Here is a 14,016-nt window from a genome sequence, read left to right as displayed (position 1 = left end):
CAGAGACACACTCTGATTTATGCCTAAGGATATGGAGTGCTTCTCTGGCTAGAACTGAGAAGACCTGTGAAAAAATAACCCAAAAGACACAAAAAAACAAGAGATGTGGCTGGAATGGCACGGCTGTTGCATGTCACTCAGAGCTTTCGTTCCTGTGTGGTGGCATCTGCTTTCTCCATCGGTGGCGACATGAACCCCGTCTCGCAGGGGCCGGCTGCAGACGCCACTCCCGCTGGCTTGCGTAACACATTCACCAGGGTGGCAAGTTGTGGAACTCGGTTTATATTTATACGTCTGTGTGCTGAACAAATACGGAGCTTTCCAGAAGTGCTGGTAATACAGCCAGAAATGGATACTGACTCGCAAGTCAACACTACAAGGCTACAATCCTGAGAATTTGCTACTGAGCACGAGTGGGCCTGGCGCTATGGGATTCACTGGCACGGTCAACTGCATGTGTTGTCTGAGACAGTGTGGCTGGTGGCTTTCTCACCTCTTTAGCTTCTCCATCCTCAGGTTTGTACGTAATGATGTATTTGCGCACAAGGCCTGGTGCTTCGTCCCAGTTCAGCAGCATGGTGCTGTGGGTGACATCCGTTATCCTCAGCTCACCAGCAGGGGGCAGCGGCACTGAAAGGTAGGCAAGAGGCAGGGATCGTGAGGATCGTGAGGCCATGATAAGCATCCCTGCTCGGGCTAGCATGCTCTAGCGCCACCTACGGGTCACCCCTTGGTCAGCCAGAGGGTCGCTGGCTGAATCGCCGTGCAGGGCGTAGATGCTGATGCTGTAGGCGGTGTTGGGAAAGAGATTCTTCAGCTGGACATCTGTGACCTTGGCTTTCACACGCATCTGTGAACGTTAACCACATGGAGAGTCAGAGCCCTGAGGGTTATCACCAAGGTGCTCTGAGACCTTGCCAGGAGAAGCACCTAGGATACAGGGACATTGGTGGTGAACTGCATTTCTGGAGGGAGCCAAGACGGGGTTTACTGTTGTCTCATCTCAAACACACCTGATAATAATCATCAAGGGATTTCCAACGGGTTCAAGGGATTTCTCATAGATTAAGTGTGAAAGCAGGATGCTGAAGCACTAAAACTTGAAAAATGAAATATCTTGAATAACACACTGCTTACTAAATGATAACCAATAAAAAATCACATACTTAAAACTGTAAAGCTATAGACAACATGAGATGTTTGTCTCTATATAAAGGAAGAGGGATATGGGCCACTGAGTTCTTAGGCCCTGAAAATTATTTATACAAAGCAAAGAGTACAGTCAGTCTACATTCCCCTGACATATTTCTACCCTCATGAAGCCAAAATGAAAAGTTTGTAAACATTTGTCTTTTATGACTTGTTTACTCGTATCCATCATGTCAGGTACAGGCCAGCAGTGCCTTCAAAAGCTGATTTATTTCATCCTTTGATCACATAAGGGAAGGCTTCTTGGAAGCTTAATGTGCAGCCTTGTTATTTGCCACAAGAAAGCAATAATGATTTGTAGTCTCCTAGAACTCTCCAGTATCTACAAAACCGTGAACTCTGCTGGCTAGTTCCTCGAATGCCGTGTCAGCACTGTTGGTCATGTTGGACTCTGTGAAGTCTCAGTTGCATTGTTCATGCAGTCTTTATTGTTAGACTTGTTCTTTTAGTTCTCAAGGAGAAATGATGGCTTCACATAAATAAACGGCAATCAATCTTTGAACTTCAGCTTTAACAGTTGCATTCAGAACTGTAACGACCTCCGAATTTCATTTCGTCCTATCGTTGCTCGGTCTCGGCCGAAATACACGAACCATATGCCTACCATTCTGGCACATCCCGCTGATGGCATGGCTACGGGGGTGTAATGGCAACGGGGGATCAGCAGCGACTTTGCGCCCGCTGCGGGTGGGGGGTGGTTGCAGGAGGTGGAGGTAGTGGTGGTGGTGGAGGTGGTGGGGGCGTGAGCTGGAACGCCGGTCGTACCTCTTGCTCGGTGGAGGACTCTGTGGCGTTTACAGCACTGTAAAGCAGCAGGTAGCCCGTGGCCCCCTCGGCTTCATTCCATCGCACCTTCATGGTGGTGGAGCCCACTTTGTAGATGGACATGTTCCTCACAGCGTTCAGAGGCACTACGGAGGAGAACAAGTCTTTTCTCTCGTCCTTTGCGTGTCACGCCCCGCCTACCTGCCTACGCCTTGCATGAGCGAATGCACGCATTCTGGGGCAGTATGATGGACAAGCTGGAAGCATGGAAGAGGATGGATGGATGGATGGATGGATGGATGGATGGATGGATAGATGGATGGATGGATGGATGGATGAACGGATGAATGGATAGATGGATGGATGGATGAACGGATGGATGGATGGATGGATTTCGCATACTCACATGTTGACTAATGGATGACGACATACAGTACACATGCCAACACAACTGCACAGGCCGTGTAAGTTGGTAAACGAAAGCAATGATCCAATGGAGGCATGGCAAGAAATGACTGCTGCACCAACACTAATGGTGAAGGCACTGCATGAACACAATGGCACCGATTCAAACGCTGTAGGCATGAATAAACCAGTGACACCTTGCATGGCCATGCAGTATCATGCTGTGTACATTTATAGCACTGATGGCTCTGTGAAGGGAATGATGATTAGGGTTAGGGTTAATGGTCATGACATCAAACATATCATGGCAAAGTCGAAATTGCATGAAAACACACACACACACACACACACACACAGCACTAAAGCAACATGTACATTCCATAGCATAGCTTATTGATGGTCTAATCAATATGCTGCAGCAAACTCTTGTATTATGTGAATAAGTTTCACCCATACAAAGTGTGTCCCTGCTGTCTGCAATATGAGCAAATTTCCCATTTATTTGTGGGGGTGGGGGTGGGGGGGGTGCTTTTGGTTTTTTTAAAGAAAGGTCTCAGGAACTCAGTCATTACTAGATTGCTAGTGTCATTTGAGGAAATACATCTACCAATGGACTTCCAGTCATTCTTAGAACGTAATCAGGGACACATTTTAGTATTGGGTGTAAATGGCTCTTAGTTGGAGAAACGTTTTGTTTCTAAAGCATTCCTCCAAAATGACATTATTAAATTGCTGTACCTGCACACTGGAAAAGGCGGTAGGACATTGAGCTAATACAAGGTTACATAGTGAAGACAATGAATCACAGACCTCAGAGACTGCCAAAAGATTTGCTACAGCTATAAACAGTAGCTCACATTTGTCTTAAGTAGCATAGAGTCCAAGTCAAAGCCTCAATAAGGATTTCAAATTTGGAAGGCAAAGGCAATAAGGACAAATGCTGGAAACACTGATTACCACCGGCTGCATGAAAAGAACTCCAATCAGCATAATGTCAAATCTTTAAATATTTATTTTTGTAAAAAAAAAATAAATAAAAAAATGCAATTTTCTGTAACTCCTTGGAAAAAAAATGTCAATGCTGGTTGATTGGCTGTATTTAACGGGAATATTGTTGAGGCTTTGGCTCGGGTCCTAGTAAAGACGATGGAGATGGAGGTGAAATAGACCCTTACGTGTGGTCTCGGTTCCTCTGAGGGGCTCACTGCTGTCCTCTCCCACTACGGAGTAGACGTTTACTGCGTACTCCGTCAGTGGGTCCAGACCTTCCAGCATCACAGTGGTCACTGTTCCGTCCACAAACAACTGTAAAAAAGGCAAACAGTATGTACTGAAAGCATAGTTTTATTGGAAAATCTGCATACAAGTATAGGTCAGAATTACGGTTCATTACTGACTCAACAAGAATAAGCATGAAACCGTGCTATTTCTGCAACTTGTGTTTTCAATTGAAATGTTTATCACTGCTAAAAAGGGTCTACTGTAACTCAACCTGACATGTCAGACATGTGAAAGCATTCAGACAGAAATCTAAATCCACCAAAGGCAAAAATACTGATTTCATGTCCCTCAGATTTTTTCTTGGCCATAACATGGACTCAGCAGAAACTGTCAAAGTCCTCAGTGTCTGGCCAGAGTTCATTTACATCGTTACAGGGGCATACATAAGTCTGCATTAAGAGAAAACTTGGGTGTTATATTTTTTCATCCACACATAAAAGAAGGAAGTCAGCAGAGTCAAATCCAGCAAACATGGGAGTCGTAGTTTACTTCTGCATGAAGACCTAGACAACAGAGCAGCCTCACATCCTTGCCTGTGTGTGAAGGGCGTCTGCAGTGAAGGAACCTCAGGAGAACTAAAAGCATCTCTTCAACTGATAGCACACATAAACCATCACTGCACTCCCTGCTGTCCTCTGTAAAGCTTTTAATGGCCTATCTTACAATTTTTACAGTGCTTCGCTGTGACAAGGATCACACCAGCAAAGCTGACATGGAATGAACAGAACGAGACTAATATCCCGCAAATACTTTTTTTTTTTATCACAAAAGCACTTTAAGAAAGAAAATTGTTGAATTTACATTGTGTGGATTCAAGAATAAGTTCTTTGAGTTTGAAGTAGTTCTTTTGACTGTGTGGATTGATGGGATACCTGCTGAGCTTGGCCTCCATCAACTGGTGTGTACTCGACGCGATACTTCTCGACAGGGCCGTCAGGGCCAATCCAAGTGGCGCGGAAAGAGTAGTGGGTCACCTCAGAGGTCACGAGGTCAGTAGGTGGATCTGGTCCTCCTCCTGTTGGGGGCAATTGGTGCAATTTAGCAACTGACCCGTTTTACAGCCATACTGGTCTTTCCGGTTCAGTGTGTCCCGACATTTTGGTGGTCCAATGACCTTTCACATCCCATCTAGTTGAGAGACAGGCTAAAAGAAAGCAGGTCAAAAAAAAGTGGTGAGATGTACTATCTCCGTCTGAAGCTATTTGAGCGTGACAAAAAGGTGCCATGAGGTAGCAGTTTGACTGCAGAAGATGCTCTCAGGTTTCCTCCCTCCGTCAGGCAAACACATTTACGTAACACCCAGACTTACTTCTCTGCAGGCAGTGCAACAGTCAGAGGCTCTCAGCCTGAATATCTGTCCTACCCATTAGGTTTGACTTCATCAGCCCTTCATAACCACACAGATTTAGTGTGACGCAGGACCAAGGGCCCTTATCTCAGAGCAAGACGTTGAACAACTGTGCCAAACCTAAGATTAATATTTCACGGGGCTTGGATCACACCAATCAGCGCATACTCTTAATCCTACCTGAGCCTTTGACGCTCTTGCAGAGGTTGTCTGTTAGATCGTTAACAATGTCCAGCAGGAACGAGAAGTCTGCCACGTTGTACATGTGGATCTCGTCGGGATCGGAGGCGATGGAACGCAGCTCGTTCTCATCAGCGTTCTTCACACCTGCAGACGGCAGAGAGCAGACGAGTTTGCTTGCCCAGAACCATCGTGTATTTATTTATTTTTAAAGAAGTTAACTTTTTATACAGGTTGTACATTTGGATACAACCCCAGAGGATTTCAAATTTCAACATCAAAAAGTTTCTGTTTGCTTAAAGCTGCTTTCAAAAATAAATCAAGAAAACCACATAGAAAACCCAGTCATGGCAGTCATGGCCTGGTGGTTAGGGAACTGGTCTTGTGACCTGAGGGTCGTGGGTTCGATTCCCAGACCTGAGGCCATGACTGAGGTGCCCCTGAGCAAGGCCTTTAACCCTCAATTGCTCACTTGTATAAAAATGAGATAAAAATGTAAGTCGCTCTGGATAAGGGCTTCTGCTAAATGCCATAAATGTAAATGTAAACCCCATAGCATTGTTTCTTGATAGATATGTGAAGGTTTACTTACCTATAGCATAGAGTTCGATGCCCTGGTCACGCAGATTCTGGGAGTTCACAATAATGTCATCCTGTGATTTGCCATCAGTGACGAGGACACCAATTTTACGGGAATTTGGACGCATTCCCACATTAGCTTTGAAATTGTTTTGTAGGATGTAATTCAAAGCAAGGCCTGTCGAAGGAAAACAATTCCAGTAAATCAATTTGGTGAGGTATTCAGAAAAAAACTACAGCAGCTAACCAAATCCAGTCAGATTAATCAAAACTGTTTGTTTGCACAGTACTTCTGTTTATCTTATTAAACGGTTGTCTAACATTGTGTATATGACTCACGCAAGTGTATTTTGGCACCAACGAATTAAGACGTTACATAAGTTTAACATACCAGTCAGTGTGTTTCCTCCTTTATATGGCAGATTAGCCACGGCCTCCAGCAGTGATTCTCTGGTTCTGTGTGCATTCAAATGCCATTCAGTCTTTGGGTCTCCACTGTACTGGGCCAGACCTGTGTGCAGACACAAACGTGATCACCCAACCCTGCTTCTGAGCACCAATCCAACCCTTGTCCTGCGAGAAATGCCCATACCGATCTGGACGCGGTCTGGGCCGATGTCAAAAACGCCAACCATGCGAGCAATGAATGCCCGAATGGTCTTGAAGTTCAGTCGCCCGATACTCCAGGAGCCATCAACCAGCAGGACTATGTCGGCCTGGGCAGTGGTTCTGCACATGACATCTACATAAGCACAGAAGAGCTGATTCAGAGTGGAAGTAAACACGACTGCAGTCACCGCTGCTGTCTAAGCTCAGAGGTATGACGTGTCAGAGGTCAGAAAACACTCATAGGAAAGAATGAATGATGTGGGGGGAAAAGTTAAAGAAAAAAGAACCACACAGGACAGGTGTTCTGGCAACTGAAAAGACCACTCCAGCAAAACATAAATAGTTTATTGATAAATATTTCTGCATATTTCATGTACATCAGGCATGTTACATCTATATTAAATTATATACATAGCACCACTGGGCAACGCTGTGGGCATTAATGCAGGCTCTTCGTTGCATGAAGATAGTGCCTGTGCTCCTGGTGAGTCAGAGTGCATTTTTCAATCTGCACCTGCTTTCCACAGAACGCTTTCCACCCGACGCCCGAACGCGGGTCCCCTGGCGTCCGTCTGGGCCTGCTCAGAGAGAACGCAGCCGCAAGCAGCTCAGAAACAGCACAACAGGACAAGCTCACAGTGAAAACAGACGGTAGGCTCTCGTTAATAGACTGCATCTGGCAAACTAAAACTGCAGCCTGTGCAATAAGGGGAGAAGTGTTCAAAAGCGCTGGGAAAAGTTCAAGAAGAAATATCCCTAGAGATTCTGTGTTCATGTAATATGTATTCTGGATAATAGTACCCTTTAGCTTTGGTGTTGTAAAAACAATTATCTAAGGCTATTAAAGAGCTGGGGAAGATGTACCAGCTAAACAGATGTTTATCCTCCAAGGACGTGCACATCTCTCAAAACATATAAATCACACCTCCAAGTGTATGACACGTGAAGAGTACTTTCAAATTATCCAAAGAACTTTCTTTTTTATCACAGTTGCATGGTAGTAATTACAAAAGCTGCCAGCATACAGCTATAATTTAATATCATTACTTCAGACTGGTGACAGACCTTTTCTCTAATTGACCTGCTAACTCATGAGATGTTGACATGAGGTGCAAAAGATCCAGGACGGATTCCCATGTTTCAGCGTTACTTGGTGCTTGATTGCTTGGGAATTTCAGCAAGTGCAAACACATGCATCTGACAGCATCTTATTAAATGCCACATAAAACATTAGACTGCACAGCTCTGCACAGCTCAGCACAGGTGAGGACCTGCTCGGCAGACCAAGGCCAGCATGGCAATTATAATATCATATTAATTCATGTTAATTCACTATTGTCTGTCACAAAAAAAACATTGAATGTTTCACCTATTATCAGTAGGAATTATGAGTATTTACCATTTATTTAAAAAGTACAAAATGTACCAGATGTACACAAGGCTTTTCTCTAGCTCATGCCCATCTAAAGTACCATCAAAATGAATACGTGGGCTGACTATGAAGTCTTGATGAACTACAACTGGGAGAAACAGAAAAAAAAGTGCAAGACCTTGGGACTCTACCCAAGTTCATCTTGTGTTCCTCTTCATGTAGATCTGGCCAGTGGAGCCAGTCACTGGATCTGCTCCCAATTACAAACTGCATTCCAGTCAAAGGTCTGCGCATGTCACCTTTTCACTGCATATGTCAAATTTTCCTCTGGTCTTTCTCATATTCCAGCTTCCACACAAATGCACACACCCTGTGGCACCCCCAACCTCTCAACCCCAACCCCCCCCCCCCCCCCCCCCCCAACCCCCAAAGCCCAATCACCCAACCCCATACACGTGCCCAAGTCTCCCTCGTCAGCCAGTAAAACCCCGATAATTGTGAGCAGATAAGGGTTTAGTCATGTCTGCTCCTTAACCCCAAAACTGTCTGAACAGTTGGGATTGAAGTGGCTGCATGAATTGTCATTGGGTCTGCCCTTTCAGGAGAGAAGAAATGTGTTGCTTCTCAGACTGTCCTGTCGAGGCTGCACTTAGACAGTTGTCTTCCTAAATGGAAACCGAATGGATTAAATTGCCAAATACCAGTGGCAACAGATAAGCCAATCGAATCACTGCTTGCTGTGGTGTTTGTGTAGGGTGAATTCGCACTTGTACTACTTGAGAGTTTAAAACTAAACATCCACTTCACCCTCTTTGAACTACACCATTCCTGAAGCTGACTCTGATGTTACCTGGAGCCTGAATGGGTGGAGAAGCAGGCTCATCTGAGAGAGTGGTCTTCTCTTCTCCAGCGAGGGGCATACTCTCACCACCATCAAACACACCAAACACACTCACGGTGTATTTGGTGCCAGACCTGTGAGAGAGAAAAGAACCTTGGACTTCATTTCGGCTAAAATGTCTCACTCAATCTTTCATCAAACAATAAATGAACAAATAATAATAAATAAAAAAAAAACCCATAATATCACATTACTGTGAACGTCTGTGTGAGTTCAGCTGAGGGAAAGAAACCCAAGCCTTTGCTTTATAGCCTACCTGAGTTCCTCCAGAACCACTGTGTTGTCATAAGGGCCAACAACCAGCTCTCCCAAGTCTATCTCATCACCAATAGGATGGAAGGTGACCTTATAGCCCTTTACGTCTCCTGGAGCGTGGTCCCATGACACCCTGAAACTAGTCTTGGTGGGCTCGGACGTTTGCAAGTTTCTTGGGGATTTGTATGGTGACACTAGACAGACCAGCAAACAAATGAAAATCACAGTAAGGCTTACAGTGATAGCAGTTAAATGCAGAATTTAGGCCATTTTATGTATGTTAAAGCCAGCATATGCTATATTTGAAAGATACTATATTTTGAATCAAATATACACTGCTTTTCCAGTGATTCTCAAAGATCATCAATGACTCTTGTCATTTAGATAACATGTTTTGTGATACGTTATACAAATAAAAGTCAAATAAAAAAATATTTTTTATATTACATATTACATTTTATAAAACACATTTGTGTCCAAAACACTGAGCAAGGGTTAAAAAAATAATTTATTCTAAAACTCTTTAATCACAGATTTCCCCCCCCAGCATCTCCAAGCAACCAAAGTGGGCGGCACAAACACTTATGCTAGTGTTTATTCACAAACGTACGTGTGGTTCCTTCTCCTTGCCTCGCTTTGCCATCTCCATGTTTGTAGACCGGAGTCACTATGATGTCATAGGTGGTCTTGGGCTGCAGTCGCCGCAGGACGATGGTGTTGGTACCACCGGCCGTCTTGGAGATCACTGGACGTGCTCCATCGTGAGGTTTGTGTACCACCCTGTAATTAAGAACGTTGCCAGGCGCTGGTTGCCATGTCGCCCGCATGCTCCTCTCTGTCTCTTCAGATACAGTAATGGCCTTACCAGCAGCTGACACTGCAGGGGGGGAAATCAATGGGGCTGAATGATTAAATGCTTCAGCGAACATTGCCAAATTACTTCCTTAGCATGATTTCACAAACGTTTAGGCCAGTTCACCAGAGCGCCTTTCTGCAATATGCAGGGATTTCATTGTCAACTGTTGGTAAAACCCTCTGTGGAAAACAACCATCTTTGTGGTGAAAATGCACTGCCCAAAAGGATTCCCATGCAGCTGAAAAGAGTCTCCCCAGACCGAGGGAGAACAAACGCCTCGGGCTGAATGTCAAGCCAAACAGTGGGTGTGCTGAGTCTGCTCATAATGTTCTCTTTCCATATTGTGACTTTTGGTATGAGTGGCTGAGCAAACCATCAGGACTTTAAACGATCCACAGAACACTCTCAGACACTTAAGCGTTTTTCAAAGTAAGGGTTTTATGGGTGGAAAATACCACTTCCAAGTTTCTACAAATGCACCCCAGCCCAACCAGACTCAGCGTGTTCCTGGGAAGACTTTGCTTATTGAAAGCCGGCTCTGGGAATGTAGTGACCACCGACATAAAGAACACGGACTCCCAGTGCTGCCTGAGGCTTGTTTTGACCCAAATGGCACCTTGTGAACTTGCCAGAGTCAATAAACAAATGGGCCAGCAGGCAGAGTTTCCATTCAGACATTTGGTTGTGGCAACCATTAGTTGAATTCCCTCAAACTGTGCTCAAATTCCCGCCATATGTTTTTCTGGTGTTGGTCTGATAAGTGAGGTAAGACAGACAGACACTGTCTGTGGCATGTTTCTAAACTCTACATCCCCCTGTTAACACAGAGTAGGTCTGACACATTACTTCAGCTGTTCACAGCCTAAACCCAGTACACCCACACGACCGTTAACAGAGGTGGTACGCCAGTGGCAATTCAGTAACAAACAGGCTAGCAGCAGTGCCATTATTCTTTTGAAAGGCACTGAAAATTGTACTTTCACTTTTTCCACATCACACCGGAGGAGCAGGCTAAAGTTTCTTTCTTAAAACCTTTGCTTCCTGCATACCGTTGGGTGCTATGTCATCACAGTGCATTAGAATGGGGAGGGTTCAAACCTGATTAAACAGCAGCAAAGCTGGAAAATGCAGTGACATTAAAGCAGTTCTGTTGTGACCAGAGCTGACAGATCCTACAATATACACTCAATTATGCAACAGCATTTGTCTTTATATTCTCCTTATCCAAAAAAATGAATTCCCTGTTTGCATGCTAATCAATCACAAACACGACAAGAAGCGAATCATTCAGATTTTCTGTTCAAACACACACACTGTAGAATGCATGGGTCCCATTTTCTGCCAAACTTGCATATCCCCCAGTGAGGTCATGAAGGTTTTTCACATTATACCCAGTATATCTTTGCTGCCTGGTGGGGGCCTCTCAGACAGGGGGTGGGGGTTAGGGGGGGTGGAGGAGGGGAGGAAGTAGAGGAGAGTGTCTGCTCTGGCGGATGCATTACATGGGTGGGAATGGACTTACCATCTGTAGTCTCCTCCCCCTCCAGTGGTTCCCCTTCCCCGCGTCCGTAGGCCGCATACACGGAGACCTTGTAGCGCGTCTCTGGGGTGAGGCCCCCCAGCACAGTGGTGGTGACATCACCTGGGACCGTCTTCTCCCCAGCCTCGTTGGTGAACAGGGATCTCCAGGCGACGCGGTAACGGTGGACGTTTCCAGGCGCTGCCGTCCAGGATGCATCAAAGCTGGTCTCTGTGACATCCTTAGTGACGAGGTCTTTAGGAGCTCCGAGTACTGCCAGAGAGAAACGCACGTAAATGTTAAAAACCTCCCGACACGTTTTACTTTAAATGTACCTGCATTTGGGCCACAGAGTTTCTAGGAAGTTTCTAGGAAGTTCAAAATGACAATGCAGGTGACAGTCCCCTGAAATCCAGCAAGTTTTATTGTCCTCCATGTGGACTGTGTTTTAATAAAATCATCATAATGTGGTGAGTGGATGACTCTGAAAAAAGTCTGTTACCCAACAGACAAAACAGCACAGTTATTGCGTGAACATATCACTAAATCTCAACCAGACCCCGAGCTCTGTCGGTGCGCTCCTTTGGGTGCTTTAGATCAAAGTGATATGGTTGGTTAATAACATGTCACCCCAGAGAAAGCTCTGCAAAACCAATCACTGCCTGTGGATCCAAGCCTGTCATCACTTTTATTTTCCATTCAACATGAAACTCAATCCGTTAAAAACGCGACTAGCCAAAATCACAGATGCTGCTCTTTTCATCTTTCCATCCGAACCTGCCTTACTCTCTCTCTCTCTCTCTCTCTCTTTCTCTCTCTCTCACACACACACATACACACACACACTCACACAATCTCTCTCTCTCTCTCATCCCCCTCCCTTTCTCTCTGGAGTGTATGTTTAGAAAGCAGCAGGGAAGGGGAAATAGAGGGAGGAGAGGAGATGGGGGGAGAGGGAGGAGAGGAGATGAGAGAGAGGGAGGAGAGGAGATGGGGAGAGAGAGGGAGGAGAGGAGATGGAGAAGATAGGGAGGAGAGGAGATGGGAGAGAGAGGGAGGAGAGGAGATGAGAGAGAGGGAGGAGAGGCGATGGAGGAGAGAGGGAGGAGAGGAGATGGGGAAGGAGGGAGGAGAGGAGATGGGAGAGAGAGGGAGGAGAGGAGATGGGGAGAGAGGGAGGAGAGGAGATGGGAGAGAGGGAGGAGAGGAGATGGGAGAGAGGGAGGAGAGGTGATGGGAGAGAGGGAGGAGAGGAGATGGGGAGAGAGGGAGGAGAGGAGATGGGGAGAGAGGGAGGAGAGGAGATGGGGAGAGAGGGAGGAGAGGAGATGGGAGAGAGAGGGAGGAGAGGTGATGGGAGAGAGGGAGGAGAGGAGATGGGGAGAGAGGGAGGAGAGGAGATGGGAGAGAGAGGGAGGAGAGGTGATGGGAGAGAGGGAGGAGAGGAGATGGGGAGAGAGGGAGGAGAGGAGATGGGAGAGAGGGAGGAGAGGAGATGGGGAGAGAGGGAGGAGAGGAGATGGGAGAGAGAGGGAGGAGAGGAGATGGGAGAGAGAGGGAGGAGAGGAGATGGGAGAGAGAGGGAGGAGAGGAGATGGGAGAGAGAGGGAGGAGAGGAGATGGGGGAGAAAGGGAGGAGAGGAGATGGGGAGAGAGGGAGGAGAGGAGATGGGAGAGAGGGAGGAGAGGAGATGGGGAGAGAGGGAGGAGAGGAGATGGGAGAGAGAGGGAGGAGAGGAGATGGGAGAGAGAGGGAGGAGAGGAGATGGGGAGAGAGGGAGGAGAGGAGATGGGAGAGAGGGAGGAGAGGTGATGGGAGAGAGGGAGGAGAGGAGATGGGGAGAGAGGGAGGAGAGGAGATGGGGAGAGAGGGAGGAGAGGAGATGGGAGAGAGGGAGGAGAGGAGATGGGAGAGAGGGAGGAGAGGTGATGGGAGAGAGGGAGGAGAGGAGATGGGGAGAGAGGGAGGAGAGGAGATGGGGAGAGAGGGAGGAGAGGAGATGGGGAGAGAGGGAGGAGAGGAGATGGGAGAGAGAGGGAGGAGAGGAGATGGGGAGAGAGGGAGGAGAGGAGATGGGAGAGAGAGGGAGGAGAGGAGATGGGAGAGAGAGGGAGGAGAGGAGATGGGAGAGAGAGGGAGGAGAGGAGATGGGGAGAGAGGGAGGAGAGGAGATGGGGGAGAGAGGGAGGAGAGGAGATGGGGAGAGAGGGAGGAGAGGAGATGGGGGAGAGATCTGCTGCTTAGCCGACAGGCTGCCAGGGAATGTCTGGCAGATGTCGACACCCTCGCTGTGGAAGCCTCCGCCTCTGCACCCCTTGAGGCTGACTGACCCACGGCGTGGACACTTCACTCCCACCGTCCTCACAACCACCCACAAAGCTCTGATACGCTCGCACAGCCTTTACTGACCATTTTGGGGAGTTAGTCAAATAACTAGAGTTATTTCAAATTAGAAGTATCAACATAAACCAAAGATAAGACAAGCTCGGTAAATGCAATTTAATACTTTGATGTTTAGTAAGTTAACCAAAACTGACCTAAGCATGCAGCTAAGGTCATTTCATTCACAAGGTCCATCAATTGAAGTAATGAATTCTGCAGTGACTTCTGTAACTGATGGTGAATTCCAGGCTTCCGGAGCTTTTTTAAACGTAAATGTACCATGGCAACACCAACTGCCAAGATGACTTGATTCAAGGTATCCACATCCCCAGCTCAGGACTTTACCAGAGCACT

The 14,016-nt window shown here is 46.5% G+C and overlaps 1 protein-coding gene across 4 annotated transcripts in view; it reads right to left on the bottom strand.

Moving 5' to 3' along the window:
* The window catches only part of col12a1a (collagen, type XII, alpha 1a), a 54,457-nt gene that overhangs the window by 24,910 nt on the left and 15,531 nt on the right, over window positions 1-14,016 (bottom strand). For 2 of the 4 annotated variants that reach the window (XM_076978524.1, XM_076978525.1), the window contains exons 14-26: window positions 11,283-11,552; window positions 9,515-9,781; window positions 8,906-9,098; window positions 8,599-8,723; window positions 6,360-6,509; window positions 6,159-6,278; window positions 5,781-5,945; window positions 5,189-5,335; window positions 4,533-4,675; window positions 3,555-3,684; window positions 1,975-2,120; window positions 721-850; window positions 494-630 (exon numbers count right to left, since the gene is read on the bottom strand). In XM_076978524.1, the coding sequence (XP_076834639.1) occupies window positions 494-630; window positions 721-850; window positions 1,975-2,120; window positions 3,555-3,684; window positions 4,533-4,675; window positions 5,189-5,335; window positions 5,781-5,945; window positions 6,159-6,278; window positions 6,360-6,509; window positions 8,599-8,723; window positions 8,906-9,098; window positions 9,515-9,781; window positions 11,283-11,552 (2,123 nt within the window). The remainder of the gene's footprint in view (window positions 1-493; window positions 631-720; window positions 851-1,974; window positions 2,121-3,554; window positions 3,685-4,532; window positions 4,676-5,188; window positions 5,336-5,780; window positions 5,946-6,158; window positions 6,279-6,359; window positions 6,510-8,598; window positions 8,724-8,905; window positions 9,099-9,514; window positions 9,782-11,282; window positions 11,553-14,016) is intronic. The other 2 variants (XM_076978526.1, XM_076978527.1) reach the window with 2 other exon arrangements.

This window comes from Brachyhypopomus gauderio, chromosome 17, assembly GCF_052324685.1.
Source record: "Brachyhypopomus gauderio isolate BG-103 chromosome 17, BGAUD_0.2, whole genome shotgun sequence".
In the NCBI taxonomy this organism is placed as follows: Eukaryota; Metazoa; Chordata; class Actinopteri; order Gymnotiformes; family Hypopomidae; genus Brachyhypopomus; species Brachyhypopomus gauderio.
Note: the sequence above shows the minus strand (reverse complement) of the source record. Positions and strands in the feature narration are given on the sequence as shown.